The sequence below is a fragment of the Brachypodium distachyon genome, chromosome 4 (genome assembly GCF_000005505.3).
Source record: "Brachypodium distachyon strain Bd21 chromosome 4, Brachypodium_distachyon_v3.0, whole genome shotgun sequence".
Taxonomy (NCBI): Eukaryota; Viridiplantae; Streptophyta; class Magnoliopsida; order Poales; family Poaceae; genus Brachypodium; species Brachypodium distachyon.
In genome coordinates, this window is record NC_016134.3 from 1,767,357 (window position 1) to 1,784,385 (window position 17,029).

At 46.4% G+C, this 17,029-nt stretch overlaps 2 protein-coding genes and 1 pseudogene across 4 annotated transcripts; all 3 read right to left on the reverse strand.

Annotated features, from left to right (window-relative positions):
- Positions 1-783: 783 nt before the first annotated feature.
- Positions 784-4,769, reverse strand: LOC104584833. The gene is made up of 4 exons (XM_010240566.1): positions 4,624-4,769; positions 2,264-2,444; positions 1,553-2,218; positions 784-1,161 (listed from the first exon to the last, which is right to left on the reverse strand). The coding sequence occupies exons 1-4, from the start codon at positions 4,767-4,769 to the stop codon at positions 784-786; spliced, it is 1,371 nt and encodes a 456-aa protein (XP_010238868.1).
- A 2,047-nt stretch (positions 4,770-6,816) lies between these two features.
- On the reverse strand, positions 6,817-10,540 carry LOC100831390 (annotated as a pseudogene). Its single transcript, XR_001407695.2, has 3 exons — positions 9,989-10,540; positions 9,513-9,877; positions 6,817-8,794 (listed from the first exon to the last, which is right to left on the reverse strand). The product of XR_001407695.2 is annotated as a putative disease resistance RPP13-like protein 3 (transcript).
- Positions 10,541-14,633: 4,093 nt separating this feature from the next.
- LOC112268739 lies at positions 14,634-16,452 on the reverse strand. Of its 2 annotated transcripts, none has more exons than XM_024454790.1 (2): positions 15,911-16,452; positions 14,634-15,803 (listed from the first exon to the last, which is right to left on the reverse strand). In XM_024454790.1, the coding sequence occupies exon 2, from the start codon at positions 15,756-15,758 to the stop codon at positions 14,862-14,864; it is 897 nt and encodes a 298-aa protein (XP_024310558.1). In that variant the 5' UTR covers positions 15,759-15,803; positions 15,911-16,452; the 3' UTR covers positions 14,634-14,861. The 2 variants fall into 2 exon arrangements, with proteins under 2 accessions (XP_024310558.1, XP_024310557.1); XM_024454789.1 differs by having other exon boundaries at positions 14,634-15,839.
- Between the last annotated feature and the right edge of the window lie 577 nt (positions 16,453-17,029).

Genomic DNA, 17,029 nt, shown 5'->3' on the forward strand with positions numbered 1-17,029 from the left:
ATAACAGCAATTTTTTAGGGTGGGGCGTGCCCCACCGTGCCACCCACCTAGCTCCGCCTGTGGCTAGACGTTGCTACCGCTGTCCGGCGAGACCGGAGGCATCGGCACGTCGGGCGGTGGGGTGGTGTCCGGCACGCCTTTGGGAAGGCCTTGCCGTCCCCCGACGTGCCGGTGATCTTCTCCTTGGGCGACGGCATCGGCGGGCCCACAGGGTCCGGCTCCCCGAGCATTGGCGGCGTCTGCCGCGGCGCGTCCTCCGGCACCGGCTCCATCCCGGCGGCGGGTCCGTCACCGAAGACGAAATTTCTTAGGGTGGGGCATTGCCCCACCATGCCACCGACCTAGCTCCGCCTGTGGCTAGACATTGCATCGGCCGTCCGGCGAGACCGGAGGCATTGGTACGTCGGGCGGCGAGGTGGTGTCGTGCAAAATTGGCTATCAGTGTCGTGCAAAATTGGCTATCAGTGGCGTGCGGCCGCACGCCACTGCGGGTCAAATACACGCCACTGATAGGGATACCTATCAATGTCGGTTCTAGGTGACCGACACTGATTGGCCCTACGGCCCGACAGAGATAGGTTCCGGCGAGCCGCGCGAAAGGCCCAGATAGTTTATCAGTGGCGGTTGCAGTTGAGTATTAGTGACGGTCAACGCCCGACACTGATAGGTTTACGGCACTGAAAAAAATTGTTTAATTTATTTAATTCCCAGGTTAATATACTAGAATTATACACAGAAATCACACAGTTCATTTATATATATATATATATATATTTATATATATCAGAACATCATCCATATGGAGGTGTCCGGGCCGTCCTTATCTTTGACATTTTCTGCTTTCCCAGACCTAACCTCTAGATCCTTGACAATATCGTAGATTTCAAAGCCAGACTTTTCCCTAAGTTTACCCTCGTGCTCTTCCTTTCCGTTGAAGCTCTCCGCATCAAGCCTCCACGGGTCTTTAGGGTGCAACCACCGTCGGTGTCCCATGTACACAATTTTGTGTGATGTGGGCAACATCTCCGATATTGTATTCTCCGCGCACTTTGTACATGCCTTGTACCCTTTTGTGCACTGGCATGATGTATTACCGTTTGCTGGGTAGTCATGCACACAAGTCAGCAATGCTGCTCTAAGGGTGAAGTATTCCTCCTTGACCTGTATTCCAAAGTTTAGCAAGTTCATCCTTCACTAGCTGAAGATAAACATTTAGGTCAGCTTCGGGTTGCTTTGGGCCTTGAATGAGCATACACAGGTGGATGTACTTCTTCTTCATGATTAACCATGGAGGAAGGTTGTACACAAATATGATCACTGGCCAATGTGCTGTGCGTGCTGCTCATGTTGCCGAATGGATTGATTCCGTCAGTGCTCAGCCCTAGCCTTAGGTTCCTGGGATCACTGGCGAAATCTGGGAATTCCGCGTCCAAGGTCCTCCATTGAGCCACATCGGCTGGGTGTTTGAGGATTCCAGCTTCAGTATTGTCTGTACGGTACTCTCCATCTGGTTGTACATCTTCTCACGCCGATCGTGATAGACCAGTCTCACCGCATCCTTCAAGTTCTGAAACCAACGCACAAACCGACTACCCATCGGAAGATACCAGACGATCTTCGCCGGCCGACCTTTCCTCACTTCTTCCTCATCGACTTCGTCGTGATTGCCATCTTTCTTCTTGTATCGTGAAGTACCACATATTGGGCATTTGCCCTTGTTTTTGTGCGGTCCCGTGTATACAATGCAGTCCATGGGACATGCATGATATTTCACAACGTCTAATCCAAGCGGGCAGGTAATATTCTTCGCCTCGTATGTGCTCTTAGGCAATTTGTTGCCCTCTGGAAAGACTGTAGCAAGGTAACTCGATATCTCCGTGAAGCCCTTGTCAGAAAGCCCAGATTTTGCCTTTATCCTAAGAAGTTCAAGTGTCACTTCTAGGACATTATTGTTGATGCCGGCATTGTCATACACTGGTGTGTTTGCGTCCTCGACTAGCTTCTGGAACTTCTTCTCATCTGTGGCATTGTCGGGGTCCTGCAGTTGATTCTGTAAGTGCACGTCATCTAGCATTTCCCCCATCCAACCACGCGGAGCTTCATCGACTGGTGTTTCTTCATCCATGGCGTCGTCACCACGATATTCTTCACCACTTTGGTTGAACTCTATGTGTTCTTCTTCAAAGCCACTATCCACTTCTACCGCAACCTCCCCGTGCTAAGTCCAGCAAAAATAACTTTCTACAAATTCATTTGCCATTACGTGCATCTCAACATCCACAGGCAGGTGCATCACTGTGTTACGACATCTGTCATATGGACAACACATCTTCACATTGCCCTTACTCTTCATATCAGCTACCGCGAAATCAGAAAATGTGGCCCATTTTGCTACCCAACAAGCCGACATTCTCTCCTCATACATCCAACCACGGAGAGACCAGCTAAGAAAACATAGAAGAAATTGAAGCAATTAATCACAAATTACATCACCGGGTATGAATTGAAAACACATTGCATAGAGTAATGTGACCAAATTAATGGGGATTGAGAGAGCCTAGAGGGGAGAGGAAGAAGATGGCCCGGGCAGAGAGAAGGGCGGGGGCCAGCCGGCCGGCCTGCTGCAGGAGAGAGCTAGAGGGGAGAGGAAGAAGATGAGGCAGAGAGAAGGGCGGGGGCCAGCCGGCCGGCCGGCAGTGCCGCTTGGGGGCCGAGACCAGATCCAGGGGGAGAGAAGGGGGGTCGGGCAGAGGAAGAAGAAGGGGAGGAAGGAGAAGAGGAGGGCCGGGGGAGGAAGAAGGAGAGGAAGAAGAAGGGGAGGAAGGAGAAGAAGAAGGATTACTTGGTGGCTGGCGCCATTCCGCCGCGGCAGCGCTCCGCCGTCGAGAAGGATTAATGGCGGCCGCAGCTGGTCAAGAAGACGCGCAGCGCGCGACCAGCCGCCGCCGCTCGACCTATTTATATGGCCGAGCTATCAGTGGCGGACGCAGCCGAGAACCCGCCACTGATGCTCGCCAACCATCAGTGGCGAATACATACTTGAAAGAACGCCACTGATAACCAGCCTATCAGTGTCGTTTACTAAAATTTAACCGCCACTGATAGCGACTCTATCAGTGGCGGTTTCCAGGTTGACCGCCACTAATGGTTGCCCCGGGGGACGAGACATGGGCCATCAGCATCCTATTAGTGGCGTGTGGAGGTGTACCCGCCATTGATAGTTTGCTATCACTGTCGTGTCCGCTCCACACGCCACTGATGGGGTCGCGAATGGCCCGTTTTGTAGTGTGTCCGGCACTCCTTTGGAGAAGCCCTCGCCGTCCCCCGGCGTGCCGGTGATCTTCTCCTTGGGCGACGGGCGTCGGCGGCCCCACGGTGTCCGGCCCCCCAGCCTCGGCGGCCCTGCTAGCTGCATGCTTCTCGGACGTATTACGTGCAGATAGACCATGCGGCCGTTTAAGCAGGGACAAGTAGTTCGGCCATGCGGTGTCCGGTCCGTACGTACGTGGCACCGTGGGACGCGACACGTGTGCACCTACGTGGCACGTAAGCACCGACGAAGAGCAAAGTAAAGCCTGAGCCTTTTTCTTTTTTTGAAAGCCACAGCCTTTTGGGCGCGCACATTGCTGGCTCACTACCTATTTGCAGGACACTTCACCGCTTGAAAGCGCACGTGTCGCACCAGCACATGCAGCGGCATGCTCTCGATCGTCCGTCGGTCCTTAAATTATGCTTCTGCATGCAGTTCTCAACATGAGTCGCTCTCTGTCTCAGTTTCGGTGGTGAATTGTGTCGAATTTGAAAAAACAAATGCAGCGAATTTGAGTGAATTCGCAATATTCCAATTCTCGGCTACACAAACATTCCAGACGAGGCAAGGAGTTGTATGTATCCGGACAATTAATCCATGTATGTAGAGTCGATTCGGCCACAGCAGGCTTGATCCAAACAGACAAGAATAAAATATTCCTATGACAGCATGATTCAAATAATGCGGCCACTAGCAGTAACACTACGTACTAATCGAAGAAGAAATAGTATTACACGAATCTGAAAAACTAAACAAGAAAACATGATATAACTGTGTATATTTCCGGGAGAAATTGACCTACTTACTTAACATTGCGTGTGCAAAAGAATTCTTCCGTTGCTCGAACATCTGAGATGATCATCGACGACTATCACGGAACTCATCGATCCGGCATGGCGTGTACACGAAAGAAGAATGGAAGCTCTCGTGTTCATTAGCCAACTCTTTAAAACTTACATACTCCTTGGGGTATATGTTTCCCAACACTTCCATCTCCGAGCTATTCAAGTGATAGGCTAGTCCCGTCTGGAACGATTCGCTCAAGAAGATAATCTCTTTAAATGGGTGGAACCCGAGTATCTTCGTATCCCAGTAGAAGTACTCTTTGGCTTTGCGATATCCATTGTCAAGAGAATTACCATCGTTGGAGTTCCATTGAGAGTTCTTTTCGATTGTAGCTTTCTCATGTCATCCAATAAGCAGCAATCTTCAACCATGTCCCCGTTTCCAAGTGCACCATCATTGAAAAAGTTCAAATTGACATTTTCCACAACTATTGCTTTCTCGTTGTCTTCCGAGTAGATATTTCCAACCATGTCTTCGTCTTAACACCATCATGACCAGTGTCCCAGTTCCCGTTCTCTTCCAAGTAGAAATCTTCAACCATGACTTCACTTTCAACACCATCGTGGTGACCAGCATCATGGTTCTCGATGCAGTCGTAGAAATTTTCAACCATGTCTTCACTTTCAACACCATCATAACCATTGTCCTACTACCACTCTAACTTCTCTTGAGCTATCGTCTTCTTTTCGTCTTTAGGAAAACGAAATAAGTTATAGTTAATATCTTCTAAACCCCAGGGACCATGACCGTGAACCGAACGGTCAGACAAGTAAGGCTCAACCATGGGCTTGAGGTCATTTTCATGCTTCAAAATCCACAGGACCTCACCACATGACTCCCTAAGGATCCAAACCCAAAGCCAGCCTTCACGAATCCATCAATACTACAAAACACAACATAAGTGACGGGTCATCAGTGACGGGCCTTCCCTGCCCGTCACTGATGAGTCTCATCAGTGACGGGCGTGGTACGCCCGTCACTGATGAACCCACATTAGTGACGGGCACGGAAAGCCCGTCACCAACGGCCAAATATGAAAAATTGCAAAAATCACAAAAACACACATCAGTGGCGGGCTTTATATCAAGGCCCGCCACTGATGTCCCCCGTAGACATTTGAAGATTGAAAAAATCATAACAAATTCATAAAAAAATTAAAAAAATGTGATTTTTCTGTTGAAGTCTTGTTTTTTCATGCTTAACATAGTGGCACAATAACATCAGATGGTAACATTTTAAAAATGACCTATATAGTATAATTTTGTCTTTCCCACAGTTGAACTTTAGGTTTTAAGCCAAATGACCAAACTTTTGTCCACTCATATGCCATAGTTCGTGATAATGTATCCGTTTAGTTCAAATAATCATCAACAGAACAACAGTGCAAAAATCCCTAAAGGTAATAAAAATTACAAAAATATTCTTGGAACACATAGCGACGGCAACGAGCACTGGAACAAGCCGAGGCCGACGAAGGTTGCTAAAGGAGAGCATATAGTAGTATAGTGGTAGACGGTCTAAAGACCCCAAAGACCAACGCACCGGAACAAAAATCGCCAAAAATGAAAACCATAGATTGAAAAAGCCATACCCAAAACCATAGCAAAGAAGAAGAAAGTCGATCGGATCCCAACGGATTTGCTACACACATAGCTCCACACGCCCACCGTCGGTGCTAGGGACACCACCGAAGCGAGAAAAACGGGAAGAACCTTACTCTGACCGCAAAATGCCGCCGTCACCCTAACTTAGAACAAGAAACGAAATTAAGATCGCTCCGCTGGCGAACGGCCACCATCCGCCGCACCTCCGAAGCCAAGAAACCATCGGAGACGAGACGCGATCACTTTCTCGTGGCTACTTATGTCTCAGTTAGAAGATCGCTCCGCTCGCTGTTAGTTCAAATATTGACCGGCCGACGGCATATGTACGACAGCAGTGATTGTACACCAACATTTTTGTTTGCGTTCCGCGGTCTCGTCGACCTCATATGTGAAAGAATCCAAATTTTTGGTCTGCACGTCTTAAAGTGCAAACCATTTTTTCTTTCTTTTTGAAGAGTAGTACAAGTATTCGATCATAAATTTTTGGAGTTCCGTAAACAAACAGAAAACAATGCTCTTTTCCTTTTGGTTGTTCATTTGATTTTGCACCACACGTACTGTTGGTCTGTCTCTTGGGACACGTACACGTATGCTGTGCCGAGCTGAGCTGATCTGGTCTGTTGACTTCTCCACGCGTACGATAGAGTGGAGTTAATATGGACGCTACGAGTCAACAGCAGCTGGAGACAAAGCTCCGCGTTCAGATATGGATCGAAGAACACGACCGTTTCTTTCATTCCTTCCCGGGCCGGCCTCTCTGAGTAAACGACTCCGCCCCAAAGATCTTTATAACCCATCAATTCAGATCTAAAACCACGACAACTATTTAGGAACGGAGAGAGTACTTGAGATGGTCACCACAAGTAGGCAATACCCAATCGTTTGCAGAAAGTGACAAGAAAACATATAAACGCTTTCCAGTTTTAGTATTGATGTTTAAACACAGCAAAACATATACATATGTAAAATTGGATACGGAGTATTAGGCAAGCAAAGAAGGATCTAAGTACGCAAGACAAGGTGAAATGTTTAAAAACAAACAAAACTCAACCGCCATGCCAAAAATTCAGCATTGATGCAACGCTTTATTTTACATTTGGATAAACGTAAGTGCAAATGTAATTAATGCCACCTATTAGTACTACTTCCATTTCAAAACACAACTCATATAGATTTTTCTCATTTGTTTCAAAACACATCTCATTTTTCTCTTGAAACCCGCACCGGCCAATAACTAGTCACATCCATTTACTAATAATCCAATATGAGTGGTCAGACACTAGAAAAAAAATATTTTGGAACTTATGGAGTAGGAAATAATAAAGGTGGGACGGTTGGGATGGGCCTCCATCGCTCTCTTGATGGCAGCCTCAAACTCAGGTGCCTCGTCTTTACGGATTTATGCCACCACGCTTGAATCCAGAGATGGCGCAGGAAGGGCAGGCCTCCCAGGATCTCCAAGTCTTCCTCCCCAATACGATCAATTCCGATGCGCAGTTTCTCAAGGTTGACGAGTCGGGCCATCCATGTTGGAACCCGGACTAGTACCGAAGCAATGACAAGTTCCCGAAGGCTGTACGGAGTATCAGATTCCGGGAACCAGTACTCACACTCAAAGATCCTGCCTACCGTCAGGAGGGCTTGAATGACCAAAGACTCGAGGCCAGCTTTGCTTAGTTCAGCTATGGAAGAGACTATCTTTGCAAATTTCACATCCCCAAGTAACGAATCCGCTTCTTCAATTTTTTCCATCATGTGGAACGTCCAGAATATTGTGTCCAGCACCCTTAGCTTTTTCAGCTGGCCAAGCCCTACGAGAAACTCAGTTGACTGTGCAAAAACATTGAGACCGCGCAGCACTTGTAATCCTTGCATGGCTGTGGCTTCATACAGTACTTTAGAGTTAATGTCAGTAGAGGCCAACCATTTGACCTGCCTGATGGTCGCAGGAATTTCCATTATTTTTTTGTGATAGAGTATGTCAATCTCCAAGTGTGGTGCCCTTGCTACTTGTTCCGGAAGCTTTCTCAGGGCATCTGCATTCTTGAACCTCAGGTACTTGAGGTGCAACAAATTGCCGATACCCGCAAGGTGATCATCTTCCAACTGCGAGCAGTTTTCGTAGTCTAGAACACGCAAGAGTCTGGACTCCGACAGAGATGGGATCTTCGCATTACGCCCAAAAACATGGAGTGACCGGGCACTAGATATAACCAGACCCGCCGGAATCTCACCATCGTTCTGCATAGACAACCGACGAACCTTGATTCGTGGGTCGGGGTTTACACCAGGCACACCTATTATAGTAACAAAGTTCTCCTCAACAGCCCTGGATACAATGAAATCATGAACTGTGTCATGAACTCGGCAGCTCTTCACCTCATGACCGAATGTCTTGTCTAGCTCTGCCGACTGGATCAAGCTCCTGTTGATGAGCTCGTTAAAGCACATCTCTCCTGACTCATGCAGTGTATAACCCTCTTGCTTATGAATGAATCCCTCTGCAATCCATCTCCTTATCAAATTCTCCTTATTGATAGTATGATCTTCTGGAAATATACTCAGATACAGTAGACAAGTTTTAAGATGACGAGGAAGATCCAGGTAACTAAGAGATATTATGTTTACCATTACATCGACGCTAGCATTTCTTAGTGCACGCCCAATTGAATCCTTCACTTGCTCCCATTTATCCTTTTTACTTGCCTTGTCAGCCAACAAACCAGCGATAGCAATGATCGCCAATGGTAAACCAGCACATTTTTCCAAGATTTGGCTGGAAATTTCTTTAAGGTCCAAAGGGCATTTTTCTTCAGAGTCGAATAGTCTTCCATAGAATAGTTGCCTCGAGTGCACCATATTAAGAGGCCTCATATTATATATATGGCCAATGAATGATGATCGGCATGACTGAGCGACAACATTTATACGAGTGGTGGTGATTATTATACTGCCAGAACCGGTTGTGGGAAATGCACACTTAATGACATCCCATGTTTCCACCTTCCATATATCATCAATTACAATAAAGTATCTGCAAATGAAAATAAATAAATATCATGCTTGTTGAACACAAAAGACAGGTACGAAAAGATGAAACAATAGTTAACAAATAGCCGCTCCTTTTCGAAGAAAAGATAGTAACTCAATTTTTTTACTCCCTCCGGCCGGAAGTACTTGTCAAAATATTACATGTATGTAGACGCTTTTTACACGTAGATACATCCATACATGAGCAAATTTGAGTCAAGTAATACCGGTCGGAGGGAGTAACACATGGTGTATTAGGTTTGGTTAAGGGTTAGTTGGACCTATGCCACTCTATTTCACCTGTTGGAGATATGCCATTACAAAAACTTGACTTGAAGAAATGCCAATCTAACTTTCTTATACCTCTATCAATGTCATTCTGTCCACTTAAGACCAATAAGTGTTCATAAAATACATGTATTTCAGCATGTACAACAGTATTTAACATAATACCCTTTACTTTGGTAGATATTTGTACAACCAGTCAAAACTGCGCCATCATGAAGATAACTATATACTCCCTCCGTCCCGAAATCCACGTCACTTATTTCGAGACGGAGGGAGTACATTACTTGTACAAACACTTTAACTAAATAACAAATGTATTAATTGCAACAACGGTAACAAAGTTTAGACAATTAAGTTTGGATGCCATAGCAAGCTCGGACTCATCAAACAATAAGCCCACTGAAAAGCCAATTAAGAAGGATCTGAAGCAGTACCTTTTGTCGGTGAGGAAATCCCGAATCTTGGTGATAAGTTGCGGCAAGTCTTCCTTGGCAGGAGAAGAGTATCCCTTGTTCAACTGACTGAAAATATTACTCATAACTCTGACGATGTCTGGATTCTATGATACGGACAGGAAAGCATGGCAATCGAACCCCCCTTTGAGCTCTTGATACACTCGGTTTGCCAGAGTCGTCTTCCCCAATCCTCCGGACCCAACGACGGCGACCAGCTTGATCGGTTTCTGCTGCTGCGTTGGCTCGCCGTTGTCGGCCAACAGCTGGATCACTTCATCCTTGGGGCCATCAATACCGACCAGCTTGGACGCATCCTCGAAAATGGCAAGAGCTCTGCGGTCAATCTGCAGCCAGCCCGGTTTTATACCACGTATCGTCAGATTGATCATTGATACGGAGTACATCAATAAAAAAAAATTGCTACATATATTGTTTTCCAAAAGAAGGAGCTTTGCCTTGGACTTGTTGGAGACGGAAGCGGATGTTTCGCCGGATCTGTACCTGGCATTCCTCTGGCTCACCAACACGGCCTGCCTCTTCAGATCCTCGATGGCCTTGGCGATTCGGTGTCGATCCTTGGTCCGGCCCACCAAGCCCTTGATCTTGCCCATGATACCGTGGTCAGATCCATCGTCACCGGCGGCGACGCGAGCCATGAAGTCGTCGATGCTGTCCTCGGTGTCGTAGGAGAGCTCCCGCACCTCCTTCATCCAGGCCTTGTCCTGCGGGTCCTCAGGCTCCTCTTCCGACATCTTCTCCAGGAAGGCGTCCATGGCGTCGAGCTCGCGGGAGAGCGACTCGATCTCGCCGCGGATCCCCTTGAGGCGCTTGTACTCGTCGCCGGCCAGGGTCGCCAGCTTCCCCAGAACGGGTCCCAAGGCCCCCGTCGCCGCGCTCACCAGAAACTCCTCCATGGCCGCTAATCAAGGTCAGTGGACAGAGCAGCTTGCTTTTGCGTTTTGTATGCAGTAAGTAGCTAGTGCAGGATGAATGGCTCAGCAAAAATGCTCTTTTTATTGGCTCCGCCAGCTAGTGTACTCGCTCGGACGAATCAGCCCCTCCCACGTTCATGGAGATAATGCTAGTACAGAATTATTATTATTATTATTATTTAAAGCGATGCTAGTACAGAATTGGGTTGGATTCTGTGTCAAGTTTACTGCAGTCTCTGTATTTCACCCCGCGCTGTGGACGAGATTTGGTTAGAACCAGGAGACGATGCTAGTACAGAATTTTTCACAGTTTAGATTGTTTCTTCTTCAACTTCCTCCATGTACTATAAAAAGGGCGATTTGGTTGGACCCATGAACAATTCGGGTTCGCTGTTGTGCATCTATGGTGTTTGATGCAATGCACATATGAGCTTTTTCAAGTGTTTCAAGATGCTATGAGTTTTTTTTATTTGATCCACAGATGCATTTTTTATGTATATTTTCATTCCAATGAGAGTACGCAGATTAACATACAACAACTCATGCACAAGCCCCAAATCAAGATGAGAGATCAGCCATACATATTATCTCACCTCTTGTTGGATAACTAACATATATACTTCTTCCGATCCATAATAAGTGTTTCAGATTTAGTACAGATTTGTACTAAAAGAGACACTGATTATGTATCGTACTACGTATTGGAGTGGTGGTATGACCGATTGCATGTAGATGACATCATCCATATTTTTTTCTTACAACTTAACATACATATTATTGTTGAAGACGCCCTTAGAACGCTCATACCCGGCAAAATCATTCCCAGTAGTTTAATTCCGAAATTATTTCAAGCTAAGAGTATGCATCGTCTCACATGAACCCCACATGCGTGCCCGGTACCTCGAAAACTCAATTTTCCGGGTCCAATGCCTACCAGAGCCACTTGGACCAATGACACATCGACACTTAGCCATACATGTACAAGTGTGTTAATGAATTGTCAATCATATAGACGGTACCAGACCTGTACTCCTCCAAGTAAAAAGGGAGTATCGATCAGGTAGCGTTATTTTGTCCAATTCACCTCTTTAACAGTTTTTATTCCTCGTAATCCAAGTTTATGATGTAAAAACAACTATCTGTATACTCAAAAACTATATTTATTAGAGCTTTTCTATAGTACCCCAAATTAATATAAGCCCTCTATTTTTTCAATCTAATGGTTCAGATTGTCTGTTACTCAAAAACTATATTTATTGAGTTTTCTTATTTGATCCACATATGCATACTCTTTGCCATTTATTAATACATCTTTGTGTTAGATTATAACTCTACCACCCTTGTTTTTCGAGTGATACTCCATATATATCTAGCTCTGTTAGAATATTAGAGGGTATTGATTAATTAAATTGGACCTGGCCTTAGATCAAAACAATGGACGGCTTACAAATCATCCAGGGTGCCGTAAAAGTTCTCAGATTCAAATTTGGCTGTCTGTATCAATAACTACACAGCATCCGGTGTCCGGCGGTGGCAGCGACGGCGGGCCAGCAGCTGTCCGCCACCACGTCGTAGATGATCAGCTAGCCCGTACGTACGAGCGTCGAGGCGCAGCACAGGGTCACTGAGCTATCTGTATTAATTACAAATCGATTCAGACACGTTAATTAAGACGTGGTTCACGCCCTATGTACTACAGTACAGTACTACGTTTACGTGCACTGCGCTGGAGACCGTCAGTTGGTTATCTTTCTCTTTCTCTGCCAGCCGACCGTCTTTAAGAACGTGTCTACCATCGTTACTCATGGCGATGGCAGTTGGCATTTGTTGTAGCAGCTCAGCTTGGGGTAGGAGCTGCAATTAATATTGCTGGGCCAGGACCATATATATGGTTACAAGATCATTCCAGAGTAAAATCTTTTTAACAGTATTGGTAATTAATGTTAACTTATGCAAGGCAAAATCATTCAAACAGTAAAATACACCTACTTTGTTATGGTGGCACGCTGAGAAGTGTAAGCTATGGTCGTCGTCGAAGTTGCTGAAGAGTAGGTTGTAATTTTATTCTCGGAATGTCTAAGTTAGTCATATAATTGTGAAAATGTTCATTCTTGACCTAATGCATGCCATGCTCCGGCTGAGGAGGATCCCGGGTTGATGATCCGGAGCGGCGGCATGTGAGAAAGAAGAGGAGGAGCCGGAGCCACCGTCCAGGTAGGGGTGCCGTCCAGCCGGTGGTGGAGGTGGAGGAACGCCGCTGTCGAACCGCGGCTCGTTGCCGGTGGCGATGTGCGCCCAAGCCCGACCGGGGGGGGGGGGGGGGGTGTTGGTTTGCAGGCCTAGATGTTATGTACAGTACTGTATGGGTCTGATCCAAGAAGACTTTCCCAAATCCTAGCTAATCGATCGACCAATCTCCTCGTTCTATTACGTAACTTTCGTGTATTGCCAACTCTTGACAGATTGACTTGCCCCGGTCACGCACGCCGCATCTCCTTCTTCTCTCTTGCTGACCTGCATCGCCAGACGCCCTGCGCCGTGCCTCTGCATTCTGCCCAAGCCCAATTTCGCCGGTTCACCCTCGTCCCTCGCCACCCCCTGTCTCCTGCATCGCCTGATCGTCCTGCCCCTGCGTTGCCCCGACAACTGGACAAGCTGAGCCATCTTTAGTACTCCCTCCATCTAACAAAAGATGTCTCAACTTTGTTAAAATTTGGATGTATCTAGACATGACTTAGTGTATTGATGCATTCGAATTTAGTTAAAGTTGAGACATCATTTGTTGGACGGAGGGAGTATTTAATTTTTATATATTTATGCTAGTCTTTAATTTGTAAGTTTATCTAGTCTCGTTAGATTTCAGAAATACAAATCCATTATCATCTAGAAAGTTAATTGGTTTTTCAACTTTATCGCTTTATACGTTGAGAAAAAATTGATGGATGAGATTGATACTCATAGCATCAGCAACAACTTTGCATCAAGAAATTTTAAAAAAAAGATAATATGTATAAATTGTTTGACATAAATATAACTTTTGATGCATTCTTTGTATTTGTTGATGAATTTTCATATGCATATATTTATTTGTAAGTATCATATTTATATTAAGGGCCTGACGTGTTAATTTCACACCGAAATCTCAAGACCGGGCCTCAAGGAACCGCCCGGCCGGCTGCTGCAAGAAGACGCCGACCCGGGATATTGTTCCGCACCGTCGGTTGCGGCAGATCGCGGACGGCGCGGCGGTGTGCTCTAACGAAAAGTTTCCGGAGCGGAAAAGTTGCAGATTATTAGCCGAGGTCGGTCGTGTCCTGCGGAGGAACCTATATGTTGACCCAACACTGTAGTGTCTTTTTGTTTTCAAGCGCGGCGTCGTTGATTCCCTTGGGCCAGGAAGAAGAGAACAGCGCGTCTTCAGTCAAGACACAGGACGACACGTCCATATCGACTGTTTTGCGTGCTCGGGAAGGTGTCTCTGGCTTTGCAGGATAGACATATATAGAGTGTGAAAATCAAGAACGCGCTGCATCGTCTGAAAATCGGCGCCTCCGCAAAAAAAGCACGCAAAGTACCTACCTACGTCCTGCGGGCATGTCGTCAGAGTCTAGTGGTAGTAGCTAGTATAGATTTTAGACATTTGACACCCGTGGGCACAGATCATCTTCCCTCTCTGCTAAAGCTATCCATGAGCAGAAAAGTCAACATTTTGTCTTGAAAACTTGGTTAATTGAAACCAAGGACAAACAAACGTAAATGGACCATGCTGTAAAAAAAACAAATAACGTAAATGGACCAAGAAACGTAGACACTCCAAATGAGCGTCTCTTGTTTTTAGATTCAGATGAAGCACAGATTAGTGAACAGAAGCCGCGTAGATAGACGGCCGGGCGGCAGGTTGAAGGTCCATTGTAATTAGCGAGAGAACTGGACGCGTACTAGCTAGTGATCCTAGCTAGTTTTAATGCAACATTTCCCACCAACACCTTTCAGTGTGGAGTATCTCATACCAAACGGTTCCACTGTGTCTGAAGGAAACCAAGCCACGCAGGCATGATCAGCATCTGCAGGTAATTAAGTACTTTCCCCTCCTCTAGACTCTAGTCTAGTAAAACGACGGTTGAACACATTGCTGGCTCACTACCTATATATCCGGACAATTAATCCATGTATATAGAGTGGAATCGATCGATTCGGCCACAGGTTTGATCCAAACAGACAAGAATAAATATTCCTATGGCAGCATGATTTAAATAATGCGGCCACTAGCAGTAATAGTACGTACTCACTCTGATCCTAAAATAACTGTGTATATTTTCTGGGAGAAATCGACCTACTTACTCAACATCGCGTGTGCAAACGAATTCTTCCGTTGCTCGAATATCTGAGATGATCATCAACGACCATCGCGGAACTCGTCGATTCGGCATGGCATGTACACGAAAGAAGAATGGAAGCTCTCATGTTCATTAGCCAACTCTTTGAAACTAGCATACTCCTTGGGGTATATGTTTCCCAATACTTCCATCTCCGAGCCATTCAAGTGATAGGCTAGTCCCGTCTGGAACGATTCGCTCAAGAAGATAATCTCTTTAAATGGGTGGAACCCGAGTATCTTCGTATCCCCGTAGAAGTACTCTTTGGCTTTGCGATCTCCATCGTCAAGAGAATTATCGTTGTTGGAGTTCCATTCAGACTTTTTTTGGAATGTCACTTTCTCCATGTCATCCAATAAGCAACAATCTTCAACCATGCATCCGTTTCCAAGTGCGCCATCATTGGCAAAGTTCATATTGATATTTTCCACAACTATTGCTTTCTCTTTGTCTTCCGAGTAGATATCTTCAACCATGCCTTCGCTCTTAACACCATCATGACCGGTGTCCCAGTTCTCATTGTCTTCCAAGTAGAAATTTTCAACCACGTCTTCACTTATAACACCATCGTGATCAATGTCCTGGTTCTCGTTTTCCTCCAAGAAGAAATTTTCATCCATGTCTTCACTTCCAACACCATCGTACCCATTGTCCTGCTCCCACTCTAACTTCTCTTGAGCCATCGTTTTCTTGTCGTCTTCAGGAAAACGAAATAAGTTATAGTTAATATCTTCTAAAACCCAAGGACCATGACCGTGAAGCGGGCGGTCTGACAAGTATGGCTCTAGCATGGGCTTGAGGTCATTTTCATGCTTCAAAATCCACTCAACCTCACCACAGCACTCCTTAAGGATCCAAACCCGAAGCCAGCCTTCACAAATCCATGTAAAGTACACTCCTTTTTCGGATCTTCCCATATCAAGTTGTATATAGCCCTCCTTCCCCCTAGTATCCACCGGTGTCTTGATTACACGATACGATTATTGGCAAAGGATATCCTGCATGCAAAAAGTCAAATTATTATGCAAAAGAAGTTTAATTATCCAGAAACATAACCAATACTACGCACCTCATGATATGATCAGCCATGCAATGTATATAAAGCGTCCCTCGCAGATAGGCGGCAGCGCAACGCGACCAGCCCACCCGCAGCTTCTCAAGGGTCCCGGTGGCGCCCCCTTGTCGGACGAAAGACCTCTCCTCCCAGCGACCCGACCTCGACGAGAACACATGCATCTTGCACGGAGACGGCGGCCACTGGAGCCCCTCCATCCCCATCGTCACAAGCTTGTCGTGTGCATCGTCGTCCATGTCCGTCAGCATCAAGCACGGGACCATCAACACCTCGAACTCCGGCGACACCGTCGGATCGTAGACCAGGAACCGGTCGTAGTACCACACGCCATGATTTCTTGGTAGTTCTTCCTTGGCCGGGCTCGCGGGCAGATCGGTCCACCACCCCGTGGCAGGGTTGACTACCCATTGAGGAAGCTAGGAGGAGGAGCCCGTTGCAGTGGTGGTCGACGATGTAGTCGTAGAAATCGGCGGTGTCGTCGACGCACCAGTGGACGAAGCTGTCTGGGTTGCCGGAGAATTTGGGTTGGCGCGGCGGAGGAAGTCGGGCCCGGCCAAAGAAGAAGCGTTCCGATCGGCCGCCAACATCTTATATACTGAGGGGTTCCGATCGGGCCTCTCCCTCGTGCGGGCTGGGCCTCCATAAGCCTGTGAAAGAACCGGCCCATTGTATTTACTAGTCGCAGTACTGATTTGTGCCTGTTTGGTGGATTTTTGGGCCTTTGCGGGCCCTTGGAGGTGGTTACGCACAAATTAATGGTCCATCAAGAAATCGGCAGCTCATACTGTCGGTTTTGTTTTTACCGCGCTTATACTGTCGGGTTAAAAAGAAAGAAAGACGGCAGCTGCTGTCAAAAAAAGAAAAGAGACGGCAGCTTGATCCATCGAGCTATAAATTTGCACGGTTCATCCGTGAGTAGCAAAATTTCACTAGCTACACCGTGACATGACAATTAAGAAAATGACCGTATTGTTTTTAAATTCAGACAGGCAGATCATAGATTTACTTACTTTAACTGCCTCCCCGGCCACTTACTACTACTGCTGCCTGATGCTCCATTATTTTGATCGAGATGGACGGCCGGCCGAAGGTGATCAATTGAATGGATAAGCA

Bases quoted from the DNA above. Each gene is read 5' to 3' on its own strand.
- LOC112268739 (XM_024454790.1), bottom strand. From the start codon at position 15,758: ATGGGAAGATCCGAAAAAGGAGTGTACTTTACATGGATTTGTGAAGGC.
- LOC104584833 (XM_010240566.1), bottom strand. From the start codon at position 4,769: ATGGTTGAAAATTTCTACGACTGCATCGAGAACCATGATGCTGGTCAC. The intron at 2,219-2,263 runs GTAATGGCAAAT...TGCTGGACTTAG, and splicing joins CTGTGGATGTTGAGATGCAC to CACGGGGAGGTTGCGGTAGA. The intron at 1,162-1,552 runs GTGAGACTGGTC...TTTGGAATACAG, and splicing joins TTCAGAACTTGAAGGATGCG to GTCAAGGAGGAATACTTCAC.